Source organism: Fomitiporia mediterranea, assembly GCF_000271605.1.
Source record: "Fomitiporia mediterranea MF3/22 unplaced genomic scaffold FOMMEscaffold_3, whole genome shotgun sequence".
Classification (NCBI taxonomy): domain Eukaryota; kingdom Fungi; phylum Basidiomycota; class Agaricomycetes; order Hymenochaetales; family Hymenochaetaceae; genus Fomitiporia; species Fomitiporia mediterranea.
The window spans coordinates 784,115-801,401 of record NW_006760388.1 but is presented as its reverse complement, the minus strand read 5'-3'; the positions used below and the strand labels follow the sequence as shown (position 1 = coordinate 801,401).

Genomic DNA, 17,287 nt, shown 5'->3' with positions numbered 1-17,287 from the left:
TGAAAGGAAGTCAGATAAGGTAGATAAATCCAATCAAAGCTTACACTAGGTAAACTCGAAATCACTAGTCCTGTGTGTCCTGTAATTCGTCCCTTCATTGACTCCCAGTTCTCCCGCTTCTTTCAAATTAATCAAAAGATGGTTTCCGAGGATGGAAAGAAGAGTGGGGCTCCCGACTCTTTCGAGGATATCACCGACAAGGGGAGTGGCAAGCGGGCCCACCCTCGCCAGTGAACAGAATAGGACACTATGGACAATAAGGCTTGGTCGCATAGAATTGCAATGAAAAATCCACATACAAACCAAAATATAAAACTTGGTCTTGGATGATAACGCTGACAAGATGGAAGCCTTTGAGACCCGACAACAGTCTCCAGTACTCTGCTACCTTATACAGTGCAAAGCTCAGCAGGGTCAATCCATACAGCGTCGGTATTGTCCTGCCATTCATGAGAGAACATCAATGCTATATTAGATGCCGGAGGACGCACCACAATATGATAGTTAATCGTTGAATCATCTGAGAGTCTCCTTCGGCGGCACAGACGCCCATACCGGGCAAAATGTTATGCACGGTTACTAAAACCCATGACTGTTTCAATAGGAGTAGGCGGAATTATTCGAGCAATTACCATCACTAGATGCCAAAATAAAAAAGATTAGGCCAAAGCCAACAACCACCTCCAGACCAAGAAATGTCTTGAGAAATGGCCCCAATTTCTTATCTAACATAATTAAATCACTGTAAATGACCAAAAGGAAAAAGACGTACTCCTTTGATAGAGAGCCAGAACTCGTATGAGAAGGATATCTGTAATAGTCCTATGAGCATTTGACATTTCAAAGTTTAATCAATCGTGTTTTCACAATCGATTAAAACAACAATAATTCCAGCTAAATTTCTGTGAAGGCCTGCATGCATTTGTAAATGACGAAAGAGTGCTCACTGGCCACCCATGATGCCCAGAAAAGAAAGATACCTGTTCGCGATATAAGTGGTCCAAATACAGTGCTGCTGCTGACATAATTGTAACATACATCTGGACAGGATCCAACTGTCAATACATGGACTTCCGTTATATTTATTACGTTGCATTACCTCGCACGGCTTACCACAAACCCATCCACTATGAAAATGGTTACATCAGACAGTTGATCCAAAGATCGAGTTCTTTCAATGGGGTAAAACGTACTCATCATATTACCGATTGCTCCAAGTATGCCAACAAAACGATTCTATCATATAAAAGATAAAAAAGGAGTCTAATAGATAATATTACAAGACTCACAGAAAAGTAAACCGCTTTGGTGGAACTCCATGAATTAACCTGTAAGCTTGTTCAATTCATAATTCAAGTGAATGGCAAGAAGTCGCATACCCAGAAATATTTAACCTGAAAGTATTATGCTCAGTATGGCTGCGAACTGAAACTCTGAAATTCTGACGACCGTACCTCCTTGTCAGTTGTGATGACTTGAGTATGGCCTACCTCAGTCAGGTCTCGTGGAAGAAGTTGTAAGACATACGTGAACTGTATATTAGAAGGGTCACGATTACGACGTCCAGGTAACGTGAAACCAAAAATTCAAAGACAAGGAACTGTATCTCGTCTCCAGTACGAGCATGCAGTCCTTGAGTCAGATTATTGCTAGCATGTGAAGGCAACATAGTCCTTGCGTTAGATTGCAACAAATTTGTGGTAAGAGCGGAGGCTCTTTTATACACAGCACCCCATTTTTCACGAGATCTGCCGAGGTTCCTTCATTTGGCATAATAAAGGAGCTTTGGAGATTCGGTTCCAGTGGGCTATATAGTTTACTTGAGTCGGGAATTGAAGGTATCTGGTCATGAGACGTATCAAAAAGAAGGTTGATGCATCTTGTATCAGAAGGCTCTTGGTGCTGTTAGTATCTGTCCAATACGGTTGGCGATTGACATGTATTAGCGTTCCTTGTTTCAATAGAATCCATCATCTAGAGCGAGATCAAGCGGCAGTTGCTCTATCAATCAAGAACATGCCAAGAGGTCAGCAAACACGAAGATACCTCGCTTTCTCTCACTCATGGGACAAAGCAACATTGGATTGACAAGTATTGAGAACAGTCGTGGTTCCCGTCATGCGTCTGATTGATCCATTGGGTGATACTGATCACCACGGTCACGGAATCCTTGTTCACGAACATCGGCTCCACTTGTCCCCTGTCCTGTTCTTAATGCATAAGTGGAATATATTGGTCCTATAGACTTCGCAGCCCTGCGCGGATTGCGCAAGAAGACAGCCACTCGCACAACGGCGTCAGAGCCTGAACCATAACTGGGACCAGCTACCTTCAATGAGCCCAATTCGGAGGTAATGACTTCTGTGAAATTCGGATAAGGCGGACAAATTCAATGAAATAGATTGAAAGCTTACTTCAGGCGAACTCGATGTCACTAATGCTGTGTGCCCTATAGTTCGTCCCTTCATTAACTCCCAACTCTGCCGCTTCTTTCAGATTAATCAAAAGATGGCCTCCAAGAACGCAAAGAAGAGTAGGGCACCCAGCTCTTTCCAGGATATCACCGACTAGGGGAGTGGTAAGCTCGCCTACCCTTGCCAGTGAACAGAAAACGAAACTACGGATAATAAGACCGGGTAACATAGGTTACTTAGACAGCGCGACTTACAAACCAAAATACAAAATCTGGTCTTGGACGAGGACTTTGACAAGATGGAAGCCTTTGAACCCGGACGACAGTCTCCAGTACCCTGCTGCCTTATACAGTGCGAAGCTCAGCAAGGTTATTCCCTACAGTGTCAATATTGTCCTGCCATCCATGAGAAAATGTTATGTTAGATGTCAGATAACGCACTATGAAATGATAGCTAATGGTATAATTATCCCTAAGCTACCTTCGTTGACACAGATATTTATACCAGGTAATAGATTATATGCGGTTACTAATACCAAAAAGAACTTCAGTAGGAGTGGGTGAATCTATCTAGTCAGTTACCTTTATTAGATATCCCAAGAAAAATGAGGAGGCTAAGACCGGCAACTACCTCTATGCCGAGGAATATCTTTAAAAATATTCCAAATTTCTTGTCTGGCAGAATCAATATAACGTAGACGAATAGAGGAAGAACACGTACTCCCTTCATAGAGAGCTAGAACTCGGATGAGGAGGATATCTATAGGCACACCTTTAGCACTTATCCCTTCAACTTCTAATGAACTCGCGTTCTCACAATCGATTAAAATAATGGTAATTGCTCCTGAAGTCTCCGTGAAGGCGTGTATTCGACAAGACTAATAGAATACTCACCGGCCACCTGTGTCACCCAACAAAGAAAGTATTGAGATTAGATGAGTGAAGATGCAACATCGCCCATTTTGGTGATGATTTCCGTTTTAGTACCAACGAACTGAGTATTCAACAGAAAGGAACCTGTTTCAACGTCATACTTCAATGTCTCCACCATCATAATCGTAACATACAACTGGGCAGAGCCTAAACGTCAGACACGGACTATTCCTGAGATATCCTGCATTACCTTGTACTGTTTACTACAAAAGTATCCTCTTGGAAAGGATTACTTCAGACGATGTTCCGAAGTCAAGGCAGATCTGACATGCTGAAACCTACTTACAGTGGCGGACAAAAGTGTGCAATACTTTTGTCTGCCACTGTATAAGAAAGCAAATCGCTCCAAGTATCCCAACGACATGATTCTGTAGTGTAGCAATTAGCAAAATCGTTTGATTAATAACCAGTACAATACTTGCTAAAAAGTAAATTAATTTAACGGAGTTCCATGGCTTGAACTTCTCCAACTCTGTTTAATCCGTAACCTAGCAGAATCTCCGAGAAGTCACCTACCCAGAAGTATTTAACCTGAAGCAACCCAATTTCAATGAGCCTGCGTACAAAGTCCTAAGCTCCTGAAGTACATACCTCTTTATCTATCGTGATGACTTAAAAATGTAGCCTAAGTCAAGCGGGTTTTGAGAAGAAGATTGTTTCACATACTTGAATTATAGATCAGTACAGTCACCATTGCAAAGTCAACGTATTGTAGGATCACAGTTTCAAAGAGGAAGGACTGTAGCACTTCTAAGTCTTCTGTGCGAGCGTGTAGTGCTTGAGTTAGTTTACTGCCAGTCTGTTGGGTAAACATCGTTCTTGCCCTTGAGTATGATAAATTTTACAATGAACACACAATACTGCCCTTATATACGACGCAGTCATGGCGGAGGTCCGCCGAGTTTTCTTCATTTAACGCCCAAAGGGGAACTACGATGATCAATTTTCATACATACGAAATAATCTGCCGGGTTCGGCAGCCAAACGCATTTTTTATCCGAAGGTTCTTGATTCTGTTGGTACCTGGTTGAATTGACGAGAGGCTCGTAAGCGCCTTGTTTTGACAAATTCCACCTTGCAGAGTGACATCAATCAGCAATTGGGAAATATCAGTTGTCTCAACGATCCAGAACAGGCTAGGAAGCCATCAACCACGGAGAAGCGTTCTGGCCCTCATGTGATAAAGTGACCCTCATCAGGTTAGCAAGTATTGAGAAAAGTCTGGTTTCCGATATGCGACTGGTTGATGCATTACGTGACATCGAACGCTAAGGAGTTGTTTGTTCACGGACGTCGATCCACCCGTCCTGTACCTTGTTTCTTAATGTATCAGTGAAATACAATGGTCCTATCGACTTCGCAGCTCTGCACAGAGCGCACGCAAGGAAACGGCCACTTCCGCTACAACGTCCGAGCCTGAGCCCAACTCCGAACTCAAGGCGACCCGATCCTTTGCAATGATGTCATCACTCCCATCTCTAATACCATCTCCGATGGATGAGGCATGGTGCTGACCGTGGCGACCTATCTTACTCGTTAGCGTCGTATACAAATGGGAAAACTCCTCGACATTTGCGATGAGTGCGTCAAGTCTTTTAGTTCCAGAGTTGCTTGGACCCGGGAGAGCATCCATGATTAATTGGAAAGGGGTTTGAGCCGGTGAAGTAGATAGCAAGGACGACGGAGCGGAGTCGACATCCGGATTGTGTAACTGAAGGAGCAGAAGACCGACGATAACTGCGAGGTGACCCCGTAGGAAATGAAAATCCAATTCCTGATAAATCTAAGTATTCTGCCCTGATAAAATAAATGCTATCAGGGACATACCAAATCATCAACTTCACTCTTCAGGAATGAGATGTACATGTTGACGAGGGCTGAGACCGCGCTTATGCTGTTGTCGCATCGACAACCCACCAGGCACGACCTTTGTCCATCGCACGCGGGATCAATTACTGCCCCCATTTTAGTCAGAACGAATCATATTATCACTGCATCTGCGCCTGCATACCGATATTTTGGAGTGAATACGCCAAGTTATCTCGCTCCTGCAGAAGATTCGTCAACAGCGCCAGAGCCAGACACAATCGATCCATGGGAGAAGTCAGCACATCCTGATCATGCGTCGAGGCATCTGTGTCCAATTTTTTGGCGTTCGAGCTCAGTACTGCACGGTGTGCGGCAACAGTTAACCGGACAGTTGACGACAGAGTGTACGGATCTGCTGCGACAGCATCTGTCCATGTCGAACTACCATTGGTAAGGTTTATGAGGATGCGGAAGGCAAGTTCATTGCATCGAGATGCTGTAAGTTTTTATCTCCGCTTAGACGCCAAATAATCATAAGAAATTAAGAACCAACCTTGTGCGCGGAGACCGTCCGACAAGTCACTTCGATTCATGATGTCTGTAACAACGAGCAGTGCCACTAGCCAACTCGCCATTGCTCGGTACCGTTCCCGTAAATCCATCTTCGACAGTTTCAACGAACTCCCTTCAGCTTCCAATTCAATAAGGTATAAATCCAAAACTACTAAGCAATTATAAATATGGCCGAAACAAAGTTTCTCGGAGGAGCCGCCAGAATGTGATGTATCGCTTAAGAGCTCCAGACCAGATTTGTATGCCGCCAAACGGCTGCAAACACTTGTGAAGTCTCTGATCGTGCTGTCTAGTAAAGAAGTTATTTGAGGCAAAGCAAGCGTAGGCGCGGACGAAAGCAAGCAGGATAGCAGAAGGCGAATGGATGGCTAAAGAGGACAGTCAGATAACCCCGAAGGCCAAAACGTTTCACTGGCACTTGCCTGACAGTCTTCGGGTACGATGTTATGTTTTGTAGATATGATGTCACGCAGGCGTTTTAACTGTACTCATAATCAGTAAGACGGCATAATCTCGGGGAAATCGCATACTATCAAAGTCTCTGCTTTATCAAGTTTCATCCTGTCGTTTGACAAGCTCGAAGCTAAGGGGTCATTTATGGCATGGGTTGCAAGAAGCGTAATGACTGTTTCAACTAAGTCATCAGCACTGGCTAATAATGAGACATCCCGTGGATCCTCTGATGCCAGAGAGACGAAACAGCATAAAATCGGATCGAGGACCTTCAAAAGGGTCTCAGATATGCATTAAAGAATGGAGTTATAAAATACCTTGTCGCCATTACCAGCACCTGCTGCACGTAAACGTTCCCAAATCTCTGGTATGAACCCTGCCGCCTTTGCTTTTCTCCAGAATTCTTGATCGCTTAGCTTTGACACAATATCAAAAGCGGAGCTCCGGCGGACAGTAAGCGCCCCGTTCGGTTCAAGACCTTCGAATAGGTAGCCTACTTCGTCGCGAAAGCGTCTTGACTCGCCTTTGGAACGTAAGTCTGTTATGGAAGATAGAGGATTGTAGAGTGAGAGACCCTCTCCAGTGGAGTCAGCATCACCAGTTGCGGCATCGACTCCATCAGAGTTATCTATGCCGAATCGTTCTCGCAACTCCGCATAACTGACTCTCAAATTCTCTTCATCATCTTCATCCCAGGTCTCCTTCTTCATACCCGGTTCACCGGTTTGAGTAAGGAGTCCAGCTGCTGGCAGTGCGACGAGGAAGGAACGAGATTTCCCAGCGTATGTGCGAGTGTTGCTAGTGCTTTCTCGTTGAGGTTGAGCACTAGTGGATGTGACGGAATTTCGAGATATACTGCGAGAAAGTTCCTTCTCGGGAGATGTAGTTGGGGTTCCATTATCCCTTGATGCGCCTGCCTTTCGAGGTATCACAAGAGACTTGGACTTAGGAGTGAGCTCGTTCGTCTTGGAAGGCGAAGATTCGATTGAACTCTCTGTCTGCGAACGTGAGAGCATCTTCTTTGTAATTCCAGACTTCCTCGGTGAGTTCAGGGGGCTGTCACCCTGTGACTGCGTTCTGCGCTGCGGAGATGCGGCTTCGAATATGCTGGTTAGGTCTTTGGGTTTCTTCGGAGTCGTAAGGTGCGACGTTGACGATTCACTTGTCGCTAAAGAAAATTCAGGCTATATTCATAAGCAGCTGAGCAGACTTACAGCAAGGTGATGGATCACGAGTTGCGGTAGGCACAGAGGACGTTCGGTTCAGGGCACCGTGCAACTCTATCTCTTTCCCTTTCTTATTACGGGAGACAGCCTGGTTATGAACGTCAATTCGTCATAATTATGAGGGTACGTGAGATTATACGAACAGTTTCTGCACTCTTGCCACCAGTCGGTGAGGATGGGATTGTTGCCAGGTCAGGAGAACCTGTGTGGACATCGCATCAATGTTTAATGAAACGCATGAATGCGACAAGCCTGTCCTCACCGGTCCAACTCTGGCTGTTACGCTTTGACGGTGTATTCAGAAGCGATATCAGTTCCTCTTGGCTAGTTGCATCCCGTGAAGTATCGAGGAGTGTTCTGCGCTTTCGAGGACGTTCATCCACATCGCTAACTCTATTCGAGGACGTGGTCCTGCCACTGTACTCAGGGGACACAGTAGATGATCCTGACGCATACTTGGTCGATTGCCGTCTACTGTATGTCCGTACGGGCTTTGTAGATGAGCTCATCCTCAGACTTGTCTAATAGGAACTTTTAATGAGTGAATGGCACTGGCAGTGGAAATCAAGACGAGGCGCGATATGTCACAGTTGCAACATACAAATGTCACACCGAGACGCGTCCTAGTTACACACACTCTCTACTTCACAACGGCGGCAACATTGCAAACAACATTCAATCGTCCTCGGCACAATGGAAACTTTCGACGCAAGACTGCGCTCTTTTGTGAAAGGCAAGTCAAAGTCTTCTGGAAAATGGACACATCCAGACTCCTTCATTGCGACTCCCACGTCCCTCGCCGAGGCTGGCTTTTACTTCAAACCAAGCAAGCAAGACCCGGATAACGTGCAGTGCTTTATTTGTAAGAAGGAGCTGAGCGGCTGGGAGGAGGATGATAATCCTTTCGAGATCCACGTGAAAAAATGTCCAAAGTGTCCGTGGGCAATTGCACGCTGCTCGCTGGAATTCGACGTGGATTCAGATGGAAAGTACGCGTTCAGAAATGTATAATGCTATGTCATGTACATGCCCATTTACATTGCCTTGCAGGTTTCTGATCACTGACTCTTCCCGCCTTCCGACGAACAAGGTGTTGGAGAAGGCTAGAGCGGACACATTCAAGGGAGGAAAGAAGTGGTGGCCCCACGATTCAGTGAAGAATCATGGTGCCGCCTCAAAGAAGGTGCTGCTATGGACATATACTTCAAGATGCGAACTAATGCTTAGCACTGTAGATGGCCAAGGCAGGCTTTGTGTATACCCCTCAGAAAGAAGGAGATGATACTGCAACCTGCTTTTATTGCGATCTCTCGTTGTCTGGTTGGGATGAATCAGATGATCCAACGTACGCAAATACGTCTCAAAGAGATTCTCTCTGCTGAAAGCACGCTATCTAACAGGGAAGAGCATGTCAAACGTGTAGAGAAATCGGGCAAGCCATGTCCGTTCTTCAATGCAACAGAACGACCAAAATCTCAGGCGAGTACGAGATCAACGAAAAATACTTCAAGACAATCTCGTGCGCCAAAGCAAATCGACGCTGAGTCGGATACCATTGATGATGACGACGACGAACCTCCTACTGTGAAAGCACCCGTGAGGAGAGGAAAACAAAAGTCTAGTGCAGCTGGTAAGCACGTCATAGCAAACTTAGTTTTATATATTCTAAAATTTTGATACACAGCCCCTTCATCTACCGCTACTGCTCGTCCAGACAAATCATCGAAATTGAGTGAAGCAGAAAATACCGACGAACTCGAGGAGGACGATGATCCTTCACTCAAAGTCAACTCCAATCCTGCTCCGCGAAAATCGACCAGGAAGCCTGCATTGAAGTCAAGGCCCACTTCTAGATCCACAGGGAGAGGGAAACAGCGCGTGCCTTCAGCTTCGGATGAAGAAAGCAGCGCTGAAGTTGAGACGAAACGTGCAAGATCACGGACCAAGTCGGCAAAATCAACTTCCACCAAGGAAGGGCGGGAAGTGGGCAGAGAAGAGCATGACAAGCCGCCTTCTAACGTTGATGGGAAAATCACCAAGCAATACGAAGACTTCGTTGTCGACATCAATGAGTTGGAAGAAAAGAACAAAGGCGAGAAGAAGCGACGAGGTCGACCACCTTCCAAGTCGAAGTCCCGGTCAACTAGCGCGAGAGCATCTTCCGTGGCCAATCCAAATGAAAAACCTCTCGCTCGGGCTAGGTCTCGCTCACGCATTTCTGTAACTACCGAAATGGCCGACGAGAGGGAGACGGAACAGATGCTTGCTGAACCACCTTCGGAGACTGAGGCAGAGCAAGAGCCGGAGCCGGAGTCGAAACGTACAATGGAGAAGAAGCCATCTTCAAAGGCGCGACGGCAAACTCGGGCGAAGAAAGCGCCCGCAGAGTCGGAATTAGATGAGCTTGAACAGGAGACAAGCGCAACGACATCCAAGCCTGCAAGCGTCAGGAGTGAGAAATCAAGGTCTGGTAAATCAAGCGAGTCCAGTAGGACATCAGTGAAACCATCCTCGGCTAAGTCAAGGACGAAAGCATCGGACCCGAGCTCACTGAAGGAGGGTGAATTAACTGGACCCACTGGCGATAGCGAAGAACAAGATGAGCATACGATAATACTACATGATGCAGACGGAAGAGCGGCCGCCGATGACAATCGACAAATGGATATAGATCTCGACATTGCTGCGGAAAAGCCATCAACTAGCACTCCTGTTCAGCACTCCTTCCCCAATCCTGAATCGCCATCAGATTTCAAGCTTGCTCCGTCGAAGACTGCGAAATCGGGCAAAGCCAATTCAAAACCGAATCCGGATACTGCAAATCGCTCTGAAGACGTTAACGGCCCTCTTAATCATCAGCGCTCACGGACGCCCAGCCCAGTGCCTACACATGCTCATCAAAAAGAAAGCAAAAAGCAAAAGCCTGTCTCTACAAAATCAAAGTCTGGGGTGAAGGCTAGTTCGAGCAGTAGAGAGAGGACCAACTCGGAATATGTTGAAAGGGACGTGAATGACATGGATGTGGACGATGAAGGTATTAAACCAGTAGATTTCACATCGAAGAAGACATCGTCGTCACGGCGGTCGACCGACGCATCTACGACGCGGCGTCCTCCCGCACCTGAGGTCACCGACGCACCGCCATCCCGACCCACGACCCCCGAAGCCCAAATCATGCGTTCCATACCGCCTAAGCAGGCCGACAATGCAATCGATTTCCAGACTTCATTACGAGTCCCTCCTTCTCCGGCAGATATGTTCCTTCCACCTCTGGCAGACAAGCCAATTCAGACCTTAACAGCATTGACTGAGGAAGAAAGGGCCATGACTGTCGAACAGTGGATTCGGCACGAGATGGCAGTGCAATATCAGAGACTAAAGGAGGACGGGGAAAGGAGAATACAGGCTTTCCTTGAGAAGGCGGAGGAAACGAAGAGACAGATTGAGGCGCTTTGATTGAGGATATTTCGTGGACTAATCAATGTTCTTGATTGAGGGTGTATTACTTGTTTGTATTATCCGCAGGAGCGGTCTACGCAAATCAGACTAATTTTGGCGATGACCTCTACATGAACGTGTGCACCCCGACTTTGTTACAATGCTAAGATCGACTGATCAATGTTGAAGCTTGTGTAATAGTCTATACACATCATGGCGGTGGTTTCAATGACTAGACAATATCGACGAAGATATTAGAGGCTTGATGTTGTATACATTCAAGTTGGCATAGCATATGGCAAATTCTATTAGAGTGGAGGTGGCGGTTCGTTCTCGAATGAAGGGAGAGAGTTCACCCAGTCCTGTACCCTGGAATGACCAGTACTATTCGCTTCGTGCCTTTTGTTATATACGTCGAGCGCGAGTAAATGCTTCCGGTCAAGTTGATACCCACCCTCCGGTGCAGGTTCCCCATTCTCAACTTGCTGTGCAATTTTCAAGACTTCAGGGTCGTTTTCGCTATACTCTACTTCAGATTCTTCCGAGTCACTAGACTGGTCTCTTGCTAGGCGGCGTGGACTTTCGTCCGATAAGTCGAGGTCGGAAGAATCTTCCTCTTCTTGAGTTTCGAGTGACGACAAAGACCAAGAGTTAGCAGATTCTTCTTGCTGCTGTTTTTGGGTTTCGTCTTTGGGCTCTTCTGACTTGGGCCGTTCGAACGCTCGTTCAATTTGATGTGCTATGTGGTCCGAAAGTTTGCACAGGAAGAAATAGCAATCGATGAATTCTGGAAATGATTTCAGATTGAAGGTTATGTTTGTCGGGCATATAATCTGCAGATATATCAGGATTAGTAGCCGAACACAGGGAAGGAAAGGGCCGGAGGCTAACGATTCTGTCTTCATTCCAGATAGAAGCATATATTGTCAACATTGAGTCTGTCAGAAGAGCACCATAGACAGGCAAATCCTTTAATCCTAGAGCAAGATGTTGACACTGAGCATAGCAGAATCTTAACATCAGTTCGCGCTTCATAGTCGATGCGTCGTCGTCTTCTTCGAAGTGCAGGAGCGAGGTAACAAAAGATATCCTTTCTTCATTCGTTGTGAGCGACCTGAGTACTTGAGATTTTGGTAGTCTTCTTTGGAATGAGTACCAGTTTTGAGATAAATGTCTGGTTGGTATTACATCAGCTCGGGTCAGGTCGTCAGTACCAGGCAAGGTTAACTCTTTTTCTAGCCTTGCACTTTGTAAGTATAGTTACTGAGGATCAAGTTCAAATTTGACGTACTGGTAGATGTGCTTCGCTCCTGGACGCAGCTCAAACGCCTGCCGAAGCAAGAAATTAATTCCTCTTTGTCCATCATGCATTGTTTCACGTTTCGCGCCAGCTTTGATAACTAACTCCCAGTCTTGAAGCAGAGACTCATAGCAATCTTGGAAGGAAAATGGGTCGCCACTTTCAAACTTCTCCTCAGGAATAGAGATAACCCAGTCTTCAAAGTTAAAGTTGTCCTCGCAAGGGTTTGAATTTTTGATCTGTGAAGGCATTAGGATGTGGAAGGGCCAAAGATGTTTGTACCGCACCTTATCCTCTTTAACAGTAGCGAAAGCTTGGATAACCTACACGAATTTCAGAACCAGACAGACAATGTGTAGATGCATAAATCGACCTTTTCGTCTTTTATGAATCTTGGATACTTGACCACGTTTTTCAGATCAGTGAGTTCATCCAATGCTCTGGGCTCGTCTTCGAACAGGCACTTGTCAAGGAGTTGCTCGTCTGCTTGCATTTCTTGAACTGCCACGTCGGGATCTAGGATCTAGATAGTCGCGTAGTATGTATAAAGTACACTCATGAAGAGGAATAGATAATCATACGTCGCCACAGACAGGATGGGTTATCCGCATCAAGGCGGGTTTTCTCACGATAAGGCAGATACTGAGTTGGATTGGGACGTCGGACGAAGCTCAAAGGCCAAGCCCATGTTGTAGTCAACTCCCAAGGAGTTTGACCGGTTTTGAAGCTGTGAAGATATGTATAATGTGAGTGTCTTATGAAAGAAGGACGAGCGGGTACTGATAGTACTGACGTCACCAACTGTGTGCAAGGCAAGTGTGGATCACCTCATGATCACTTTTTGCTTCTTAAAAATCATTTTGGTGTTGAAGTTTCGTGTAAACGGCTCTGTATCGTTACCGTACTTATTAATTTTAGTTGTTAAATGAGTGTAAAGGCTGAAAATGGAGTTGTATGAAAAACAGAGATGAAAGGAGTAAGTCCAAAAATAGCGTAGGACTGACTTACTGTATGTTTAGCGGCCATTTTCTCACTCATCCCATCTTTTCTCCATCTCCATTCATTTCGTGTCTCTTCTGATTTTGCCTTCCTCCACCTCTGACCATCACCTCCCGCAGCATATTTCTTCCAAAAAAACTATCTCTAACTATTGACTGACACAACACACGATGCACTCACTGACCCTCGTCTCTCTTTTACTACCTACACTTTCCTCTCTCCTGCACGTGGCCGCAGAGCCATGCATTGCTATGGACACGAGCTTTAACCTCCTCGTCTTTGGTGTCAATGGGAAGGACTTCAATGCCGGCACGCAGGATACTTGGACTTCTGGTACGCGCCTATACCTCTTCCTCTTCCATTCCTCTCGTCTGGTTTGGGTAACTCAGTTGCTTTTTGTTTTCGTCTTTTCGGTTGAATAGGTTCTGCTGCGGACATTACGGCTGCAAACCGTCCGTACGTGTCATTCTCTATTAGACTTTTGGCGTGTCGGGCTTACGGCGCCCTTCTTTCCATGTGTTTTGCAGACCTTTTGATGGCACGAACACGACTTGCTACCTGAGCCAATTCAACAACGCCGTCTATGTATTGAATGCCGACTCGTCGGATAACATGTCCGTGTTTATTTATGACGTAGGAGGCAAGTCGTGGAGCAAGCAAAGCGTGAACCAGCCACAGGGAACGAAGACGGTTGACACGACGAACTTTAAAGCTATTTTGGATCATGATACGAATGTCTTCTGTGCGTTTCACTTCTCGTTTCTCTTTCTTCCAAGTTGAATGGAAGTCGAACTGGAATTGCAATGCTAATTAACTTTTGACTTACGGAATGGTAGACGCCATGTCGAAGGGCGAGGTGTTCTTCCTTGATATGACTGGCTCGTCGACAACTGCGAATAGTTCGGCGATTTCCTGGGTTGATGTCGGTGCGCCAGCGGCGTGGGGTGATCTCTCGTCTTACGAACCTACCATGGCGCTCGCGCAGAATCACGTTCACTTCATTGGTGTACCGGGACTCTCCCCTGGCCAAGCGGACATCTTTGTCATCCATTTCTCGTTCTTCCAACCTGAAGCGCAGAGCTATGGTGCGAACTTCCCTGAGACGCATGGTCAAACGGCGAGTTTCTTCCAGAAGGAAGGTGTACAGCAGGAGTTTGCGTTCATTCCTGATGATGGAAGTGCGACGTACGTTGTGAATGTGGAGAGTAACACGACTCAGACGCTGAAGGGACCTGATGTCAAGGACGCGAAGGCACAATACTTTGCTGGTATTACATCGCTCGTGCAGTTGAGTCCTGCACAGGGTGCACTGCAGTTCTTACCATATACGCAAGGAAGCGATAATAGCGGTGCGACCTGGACGAAAATCGCGTCTGTGACTGTCCCTGCTGGCTCAGACTCGAGCAACTCGAGCGCGAACGGGACGGCGAGTGGAAGCGCGTCAGGCACTGCGACTGGGTCTGGCGCGTCGCAGACGGGCAACTCGAACGGCGCCGAGCGGACCGCTATGAATGCGGTAGGCACGTTGTTGTTGGGTGGTGTTGCGCTTGCTGCGGTCCTGTTGTAGTGTCTCACCGACTGGGGTCGACTGGACTGGACTGGACTGGAGCTTGGTGACATATGGTGATATGGACGCATTGCATAACATAACATACCCCTCGGGCATTTTATTCCGACCACACACAGACTACTGCTAATTATCTTTGCATACGGACCTCTACAAACATTTCGTTCCTGTTATTTTTTTTAGTTGCATTTGCTTAGCGTTCGACGGTGGTCTAAGTACTACTCTCCGTATCCCACATCCTATTTCTGTTTGATTTGATTATTCTCGCGGACTCCGATTCGCAGTGGTCGTACTGCCACTAAACCAGCGCTGACACTGCCTGTCGGTGGATTGGTAAAAAGTGAATGATTAACGTTGCTCAATTGAAACCGGTTGCTGTCCAGGCGGCATGGTCGTAAGCCGTGTTGTCGATGGACAAGAGAAAGAGATGAAAGGCGCTGATGCTTGGCGGGGAGTCTCATTGGTCTCTGGTCTCAGACCGCCCATCTCTCCCTTTTAATTTTAATTTTCGACTCGGCGACTCTCCATCTCCATCTTCTTCCATTCCTTCACTCTCCATGTTGTCTAGACGTGCTTTCCTCGCCGTCGTATCCGCCGTACTCTTTAGCAGCGCGTCCGTCCACGGCGTCTCCGTTTCCTTCAACCGCGTCTCATCCTCTTCCTCTGAGCCAGGTTACTCAGAAAACTTCAAAATCCCATCAGGGAGCGAAAAAGACCAAGACGGGGATAACGTCTTCCAATATACGAACTCGAATAACGTAACGGGTTCGGACATTTATGTTGCGAGTTTGAGTATAGATGGGAGTGAGTTTGAGGTGCAGTTGGATACGGGGAGTAGTGATTTGTGGATTGATACGACGGGGTTGGATTTGAGTCGGTTGACGAATACGGGGGTGCAGACGGGTTTGACGTATGGGTGAGTGCTTAGCTAGCCCTTTTGTTTTGAATGAGTATAGGTGTTGATTGAGATGGACGGCGGTGTAGAGACGGTACGGTTGCGCAGGGGCCTGTGTACGTTGGTCCGATTACTTTTGGGAACTTTACAGTCAACTCTGCATTCAGTACGTTTACCTTCTCCACACTCTCATCACCTCCATCTTGCTGATGCCTCGTTGTGGTCAGTCTCTGCCCCAGGAACGAACGCAACGACGAACCAAGACAAAGGTCTCCTCGGCGTCGGCCCTCCCCAACTCTCCTCCATCACCCAAGCACTCGCCAAGACACCCTACGAATCATTCAGCAACACACTCCTCGGGAGTATCTTCGCAGCCAACTCGTCCCTTCCGCAATTCACTACCTTCTCCCTCTCGCGGTCCTTCGCGACGGGTAAGACTGATGGTGGAGTCTTCACTGTCGGCGAGGTACCCGGGAACTTGAGTGGGATTCTGCAAGCGCCGAAGTTGAATGTCGTGAGTAGTGACAGGTGGATTGTGTTAATGGATGGGATTACGGTGAATGGGAGGAGTGTTAGTGGTGGGAGCTCTTTGTGCGTCTCCTCCTTGTCCTTCTTAACTGTTGCGTGTATTGACGAGAATTATTTGCATACAGCGAAGCACCAGGCCAAACGTCCTCACAAACCCTCGTCAACCTCGACACCGGTACCTCCCTCGGCCAAATCCCACAAGAATACGCTCAAGTCATCTACGGCTCCGTCCCCGGTTCGCAAATCGTCCGTTCCTCAGGAGTCTACATCCTCCCCTGCAACACAAAACTCAACGTATCCTTCATTTTCTCCGGTTCGGAGTACCCAGTCCATCCTATCGATACTGTTGCGGCTACCACTGATGACGCAGGTGGTGTGCTGTGTTATTCGGGTTTCACGTTTGGGACGAGTGGGAGTGAGGATTTTCTGTTGGGGGATAGTTTTTTGAGGAATGTGTTTAGTTTGTATGATTATGGGAGGTTTTTTAATGAGAGTGCGACGCCGTATGTGCAGTTGCTTTCGGTGAGTATTTCGTCCTTTTCTTCTCTCCCTCCTCTCCTTTTGGTTTTGTTTGGTTTTGGTTTTGCAAAGTTGATGCTGATGTCTTTTGTTTCGTGTATAGACTACGGATAAGAACCAAGCATACGCAGAGTTTGATACGCTCTCGCAACAACGGAACCAGACGCTCCGCTCGAGCCAGTCTTCGGGCGGTGGTTCTGGATCTAGTGGAGCGGTGTTATCTACGGGAGGTGTACGTCTTGTGTCGGTAGTGCTTGCGGGTGCTGCGCTCGTACTCGGCTCGATTTTCGTCGTATAGCATGGTAGTGGTACGGAAATCGCGCTTTCGTTTGAACTTTGTCTTGGGACGTGCATGGTACATTATTATGTACCTAGCGTACATAAAACTGTTTGCTGTACTTACAGCTCCTGTCTCGCATATGGATAGGTGGATGGATAATTGGATATTTCTGCCGTGCTTCAAAGCTGGGACTGGGGCTTGTTTGGATGACTGTATATTATATATTAACTTGTTTCTTTTTACAACTACATACGTATTACATACTCATACATACAATCCACGTTTCTTTTCTCGGCATGTTTCATCTGATTTTTTTTAAATTCGTCTTTTTATCATATTTACGTGTTACTGAAT

At 46.6% G+C, this 17,287-nt stretch overlaps 6 protein-coding genes across 6 annotated transcripts; 3 read left to right on the top strand and 3 right to left on the bottom strand.

The window, feature by feature from the left end:
• Window positions 1–2,116: 2,116 nt before the first annotated feature.
• Window positions 2,117–2,643, bottom strand: FOMMEDRAFT_152659 (uncharacterized protein; the record flags this gene model as incomplete). The annotated part of the gene is made up of 2 exons (XM_007263445.1): window positions 2,117–2,361; window positions 2,436–2,643. 2 exons carry the CDS (start codon window positions 2,641–2,643, stop codon window positions 2,117–2,119), a joined length of 453 nt encoding a protein of 150 aa, XP_007263507.1.
• A 1,990-nt stretch (window positions 2,644–4,633) lies between these two features.
• Window positions 4,634–7,916, bottom strand: FOMMEDRAFT_165811 (uncharacterized protein; the record flags this gene model as incomplete). The annotated part of the gene is made up of 10 exons (XM_007263444.1): window positions 4,634–5,120; window positions 5,174–5,301; window positions 5,358–5,651; window positions 5,709–6,096; window positions 6,169–6,210; window positions 6,259–6,450; window positions 6,499–7,349; window positions 7,396–7,495; window positions 7,551–7,609; window positions 7,670–7,916. 10 exons carry the CDS (start codon window positions 7,914–7,916, stop codon window positions 4,695–4,697), a joined length of 2,727 nt encoding a protein of 908 aa, XP_007263506.1. The 3' UTR covers window positions 4,634–4,694.
• Window positions 7,917–8,100: 184 nt separating this feature from the next.
• FOMMEDRAFT_165810 (uncharacterized protein) lies at window positions 8,101–10,863 on the top strand (the record flags this gene model as incomplete). Its single annotated transcript, XM_007263443.1, has 5 exons — window positions 8,101–8,396; window positions 8,458–8,590; window positions 8,643–8,752; window positions 8,808–9,037; window positions 9,092–10,863. The coding sequence occupies 5 exons, from the start codon at window positions 8,101–8,103 to the stop codon at window positions 10,861–10,863; spliced, it is 2,541 nt and encodes an 846-aa protein (XP_007263505.1).
• Window positions 10,864–11,153: 290 nt separating this feature from the next.
• FOMMEDRAFT_26299 (uncharacterized protein) lies at window positions 11,154–13,004 on the bottom strand (the record flags this gene model as incomplete). The annotated part of the gene is made up of 7 exons (XM_007263442.1): window positions 11,154–11,678; window positions 11,737–12,085; window positions 12,137–12,384; window positions 12,433–12,468; window positions 12,519–12,668; window positions 12,789–12,872; window positions 12,984–13,004. 7 exons carry the CDS (start codon window positions 13,002–13,004, stop codon window positions 11,154–11,156), a joined length of 1,413 nt encoding a protein of 470 aa, XP_007263504.1.
• Window positions 13,005–13,314: 310 nt separating this feature from the next.
• On the top strand, window positions 13,315–14,711 carry FOMMEDRAFT_131910 (uncharacterized protein; the record flags this gene model as incomplete). The annotated part of the gene is made up of 4 exons (XM_007263441.1): window positions 13,315–13,477; window positions 13,567–13,600; window positions 13,672–13,886; window positions 13,981–14,711. 4 exons carry the CDS (start codon window positions 13,315–13,317, stop codon window positions 14,709–14,711), a joined length of 1,143 nt encoding a protein of 380 aa, XP_007263503.1.
• Window positions 14,712–15,248: 537 nt separating this feature from the next.
• Window positions 15,249–17,221, top strand: FOMMEDRAFT_138852 (acid protease). Its single transcript, XM_007263440.1, has 5 exons — window positions 15,249–15,627; window positions 15,696–15,772; window positions 15,834–16,197; window positions 16,260–16,656; window positions 16,757–17,221. Exons 1-5 carry the CDS (start codon window positions 15,269–15,271, stop codon window positions 16,949–16,951), a joined length of 1,392 nt encoding a protein of 463 aa, XP_007263502.1. The 5' UTR covers window positions 15,249–15,268; the 3' UTR covers window positions 16,952–17,221.
• Window positions 17,222–17,287: the final 66 nt, after the last annotated feature.

Excerpts from the sequence above, each read along its gene's own strand:
- FOMMEDRAFT_138852 (XM_007263440.1), top strand. The coding sequence starts at position 15,269 with ATGTTGTCTAGACGTGCTTTCCTCGCCGTCGTATCCGCCGTACTCTTT. Across the intron at positions 15,773-15,833 it reads TACAGTCAACTCTGCATTCA|TCTCTGCCCCAGGAACGAAC; the intron begins GTACGTTTACCT and ends CGTTGTGGTCAG. Across the intron at positions 16,657-16,756 it reads CGTATGTGCAGTTGCTTTCG|ACTACGGATAAGAACCAAGC; the intron begins GTGAGTATTTCG and ends TTTCGTGTATAG.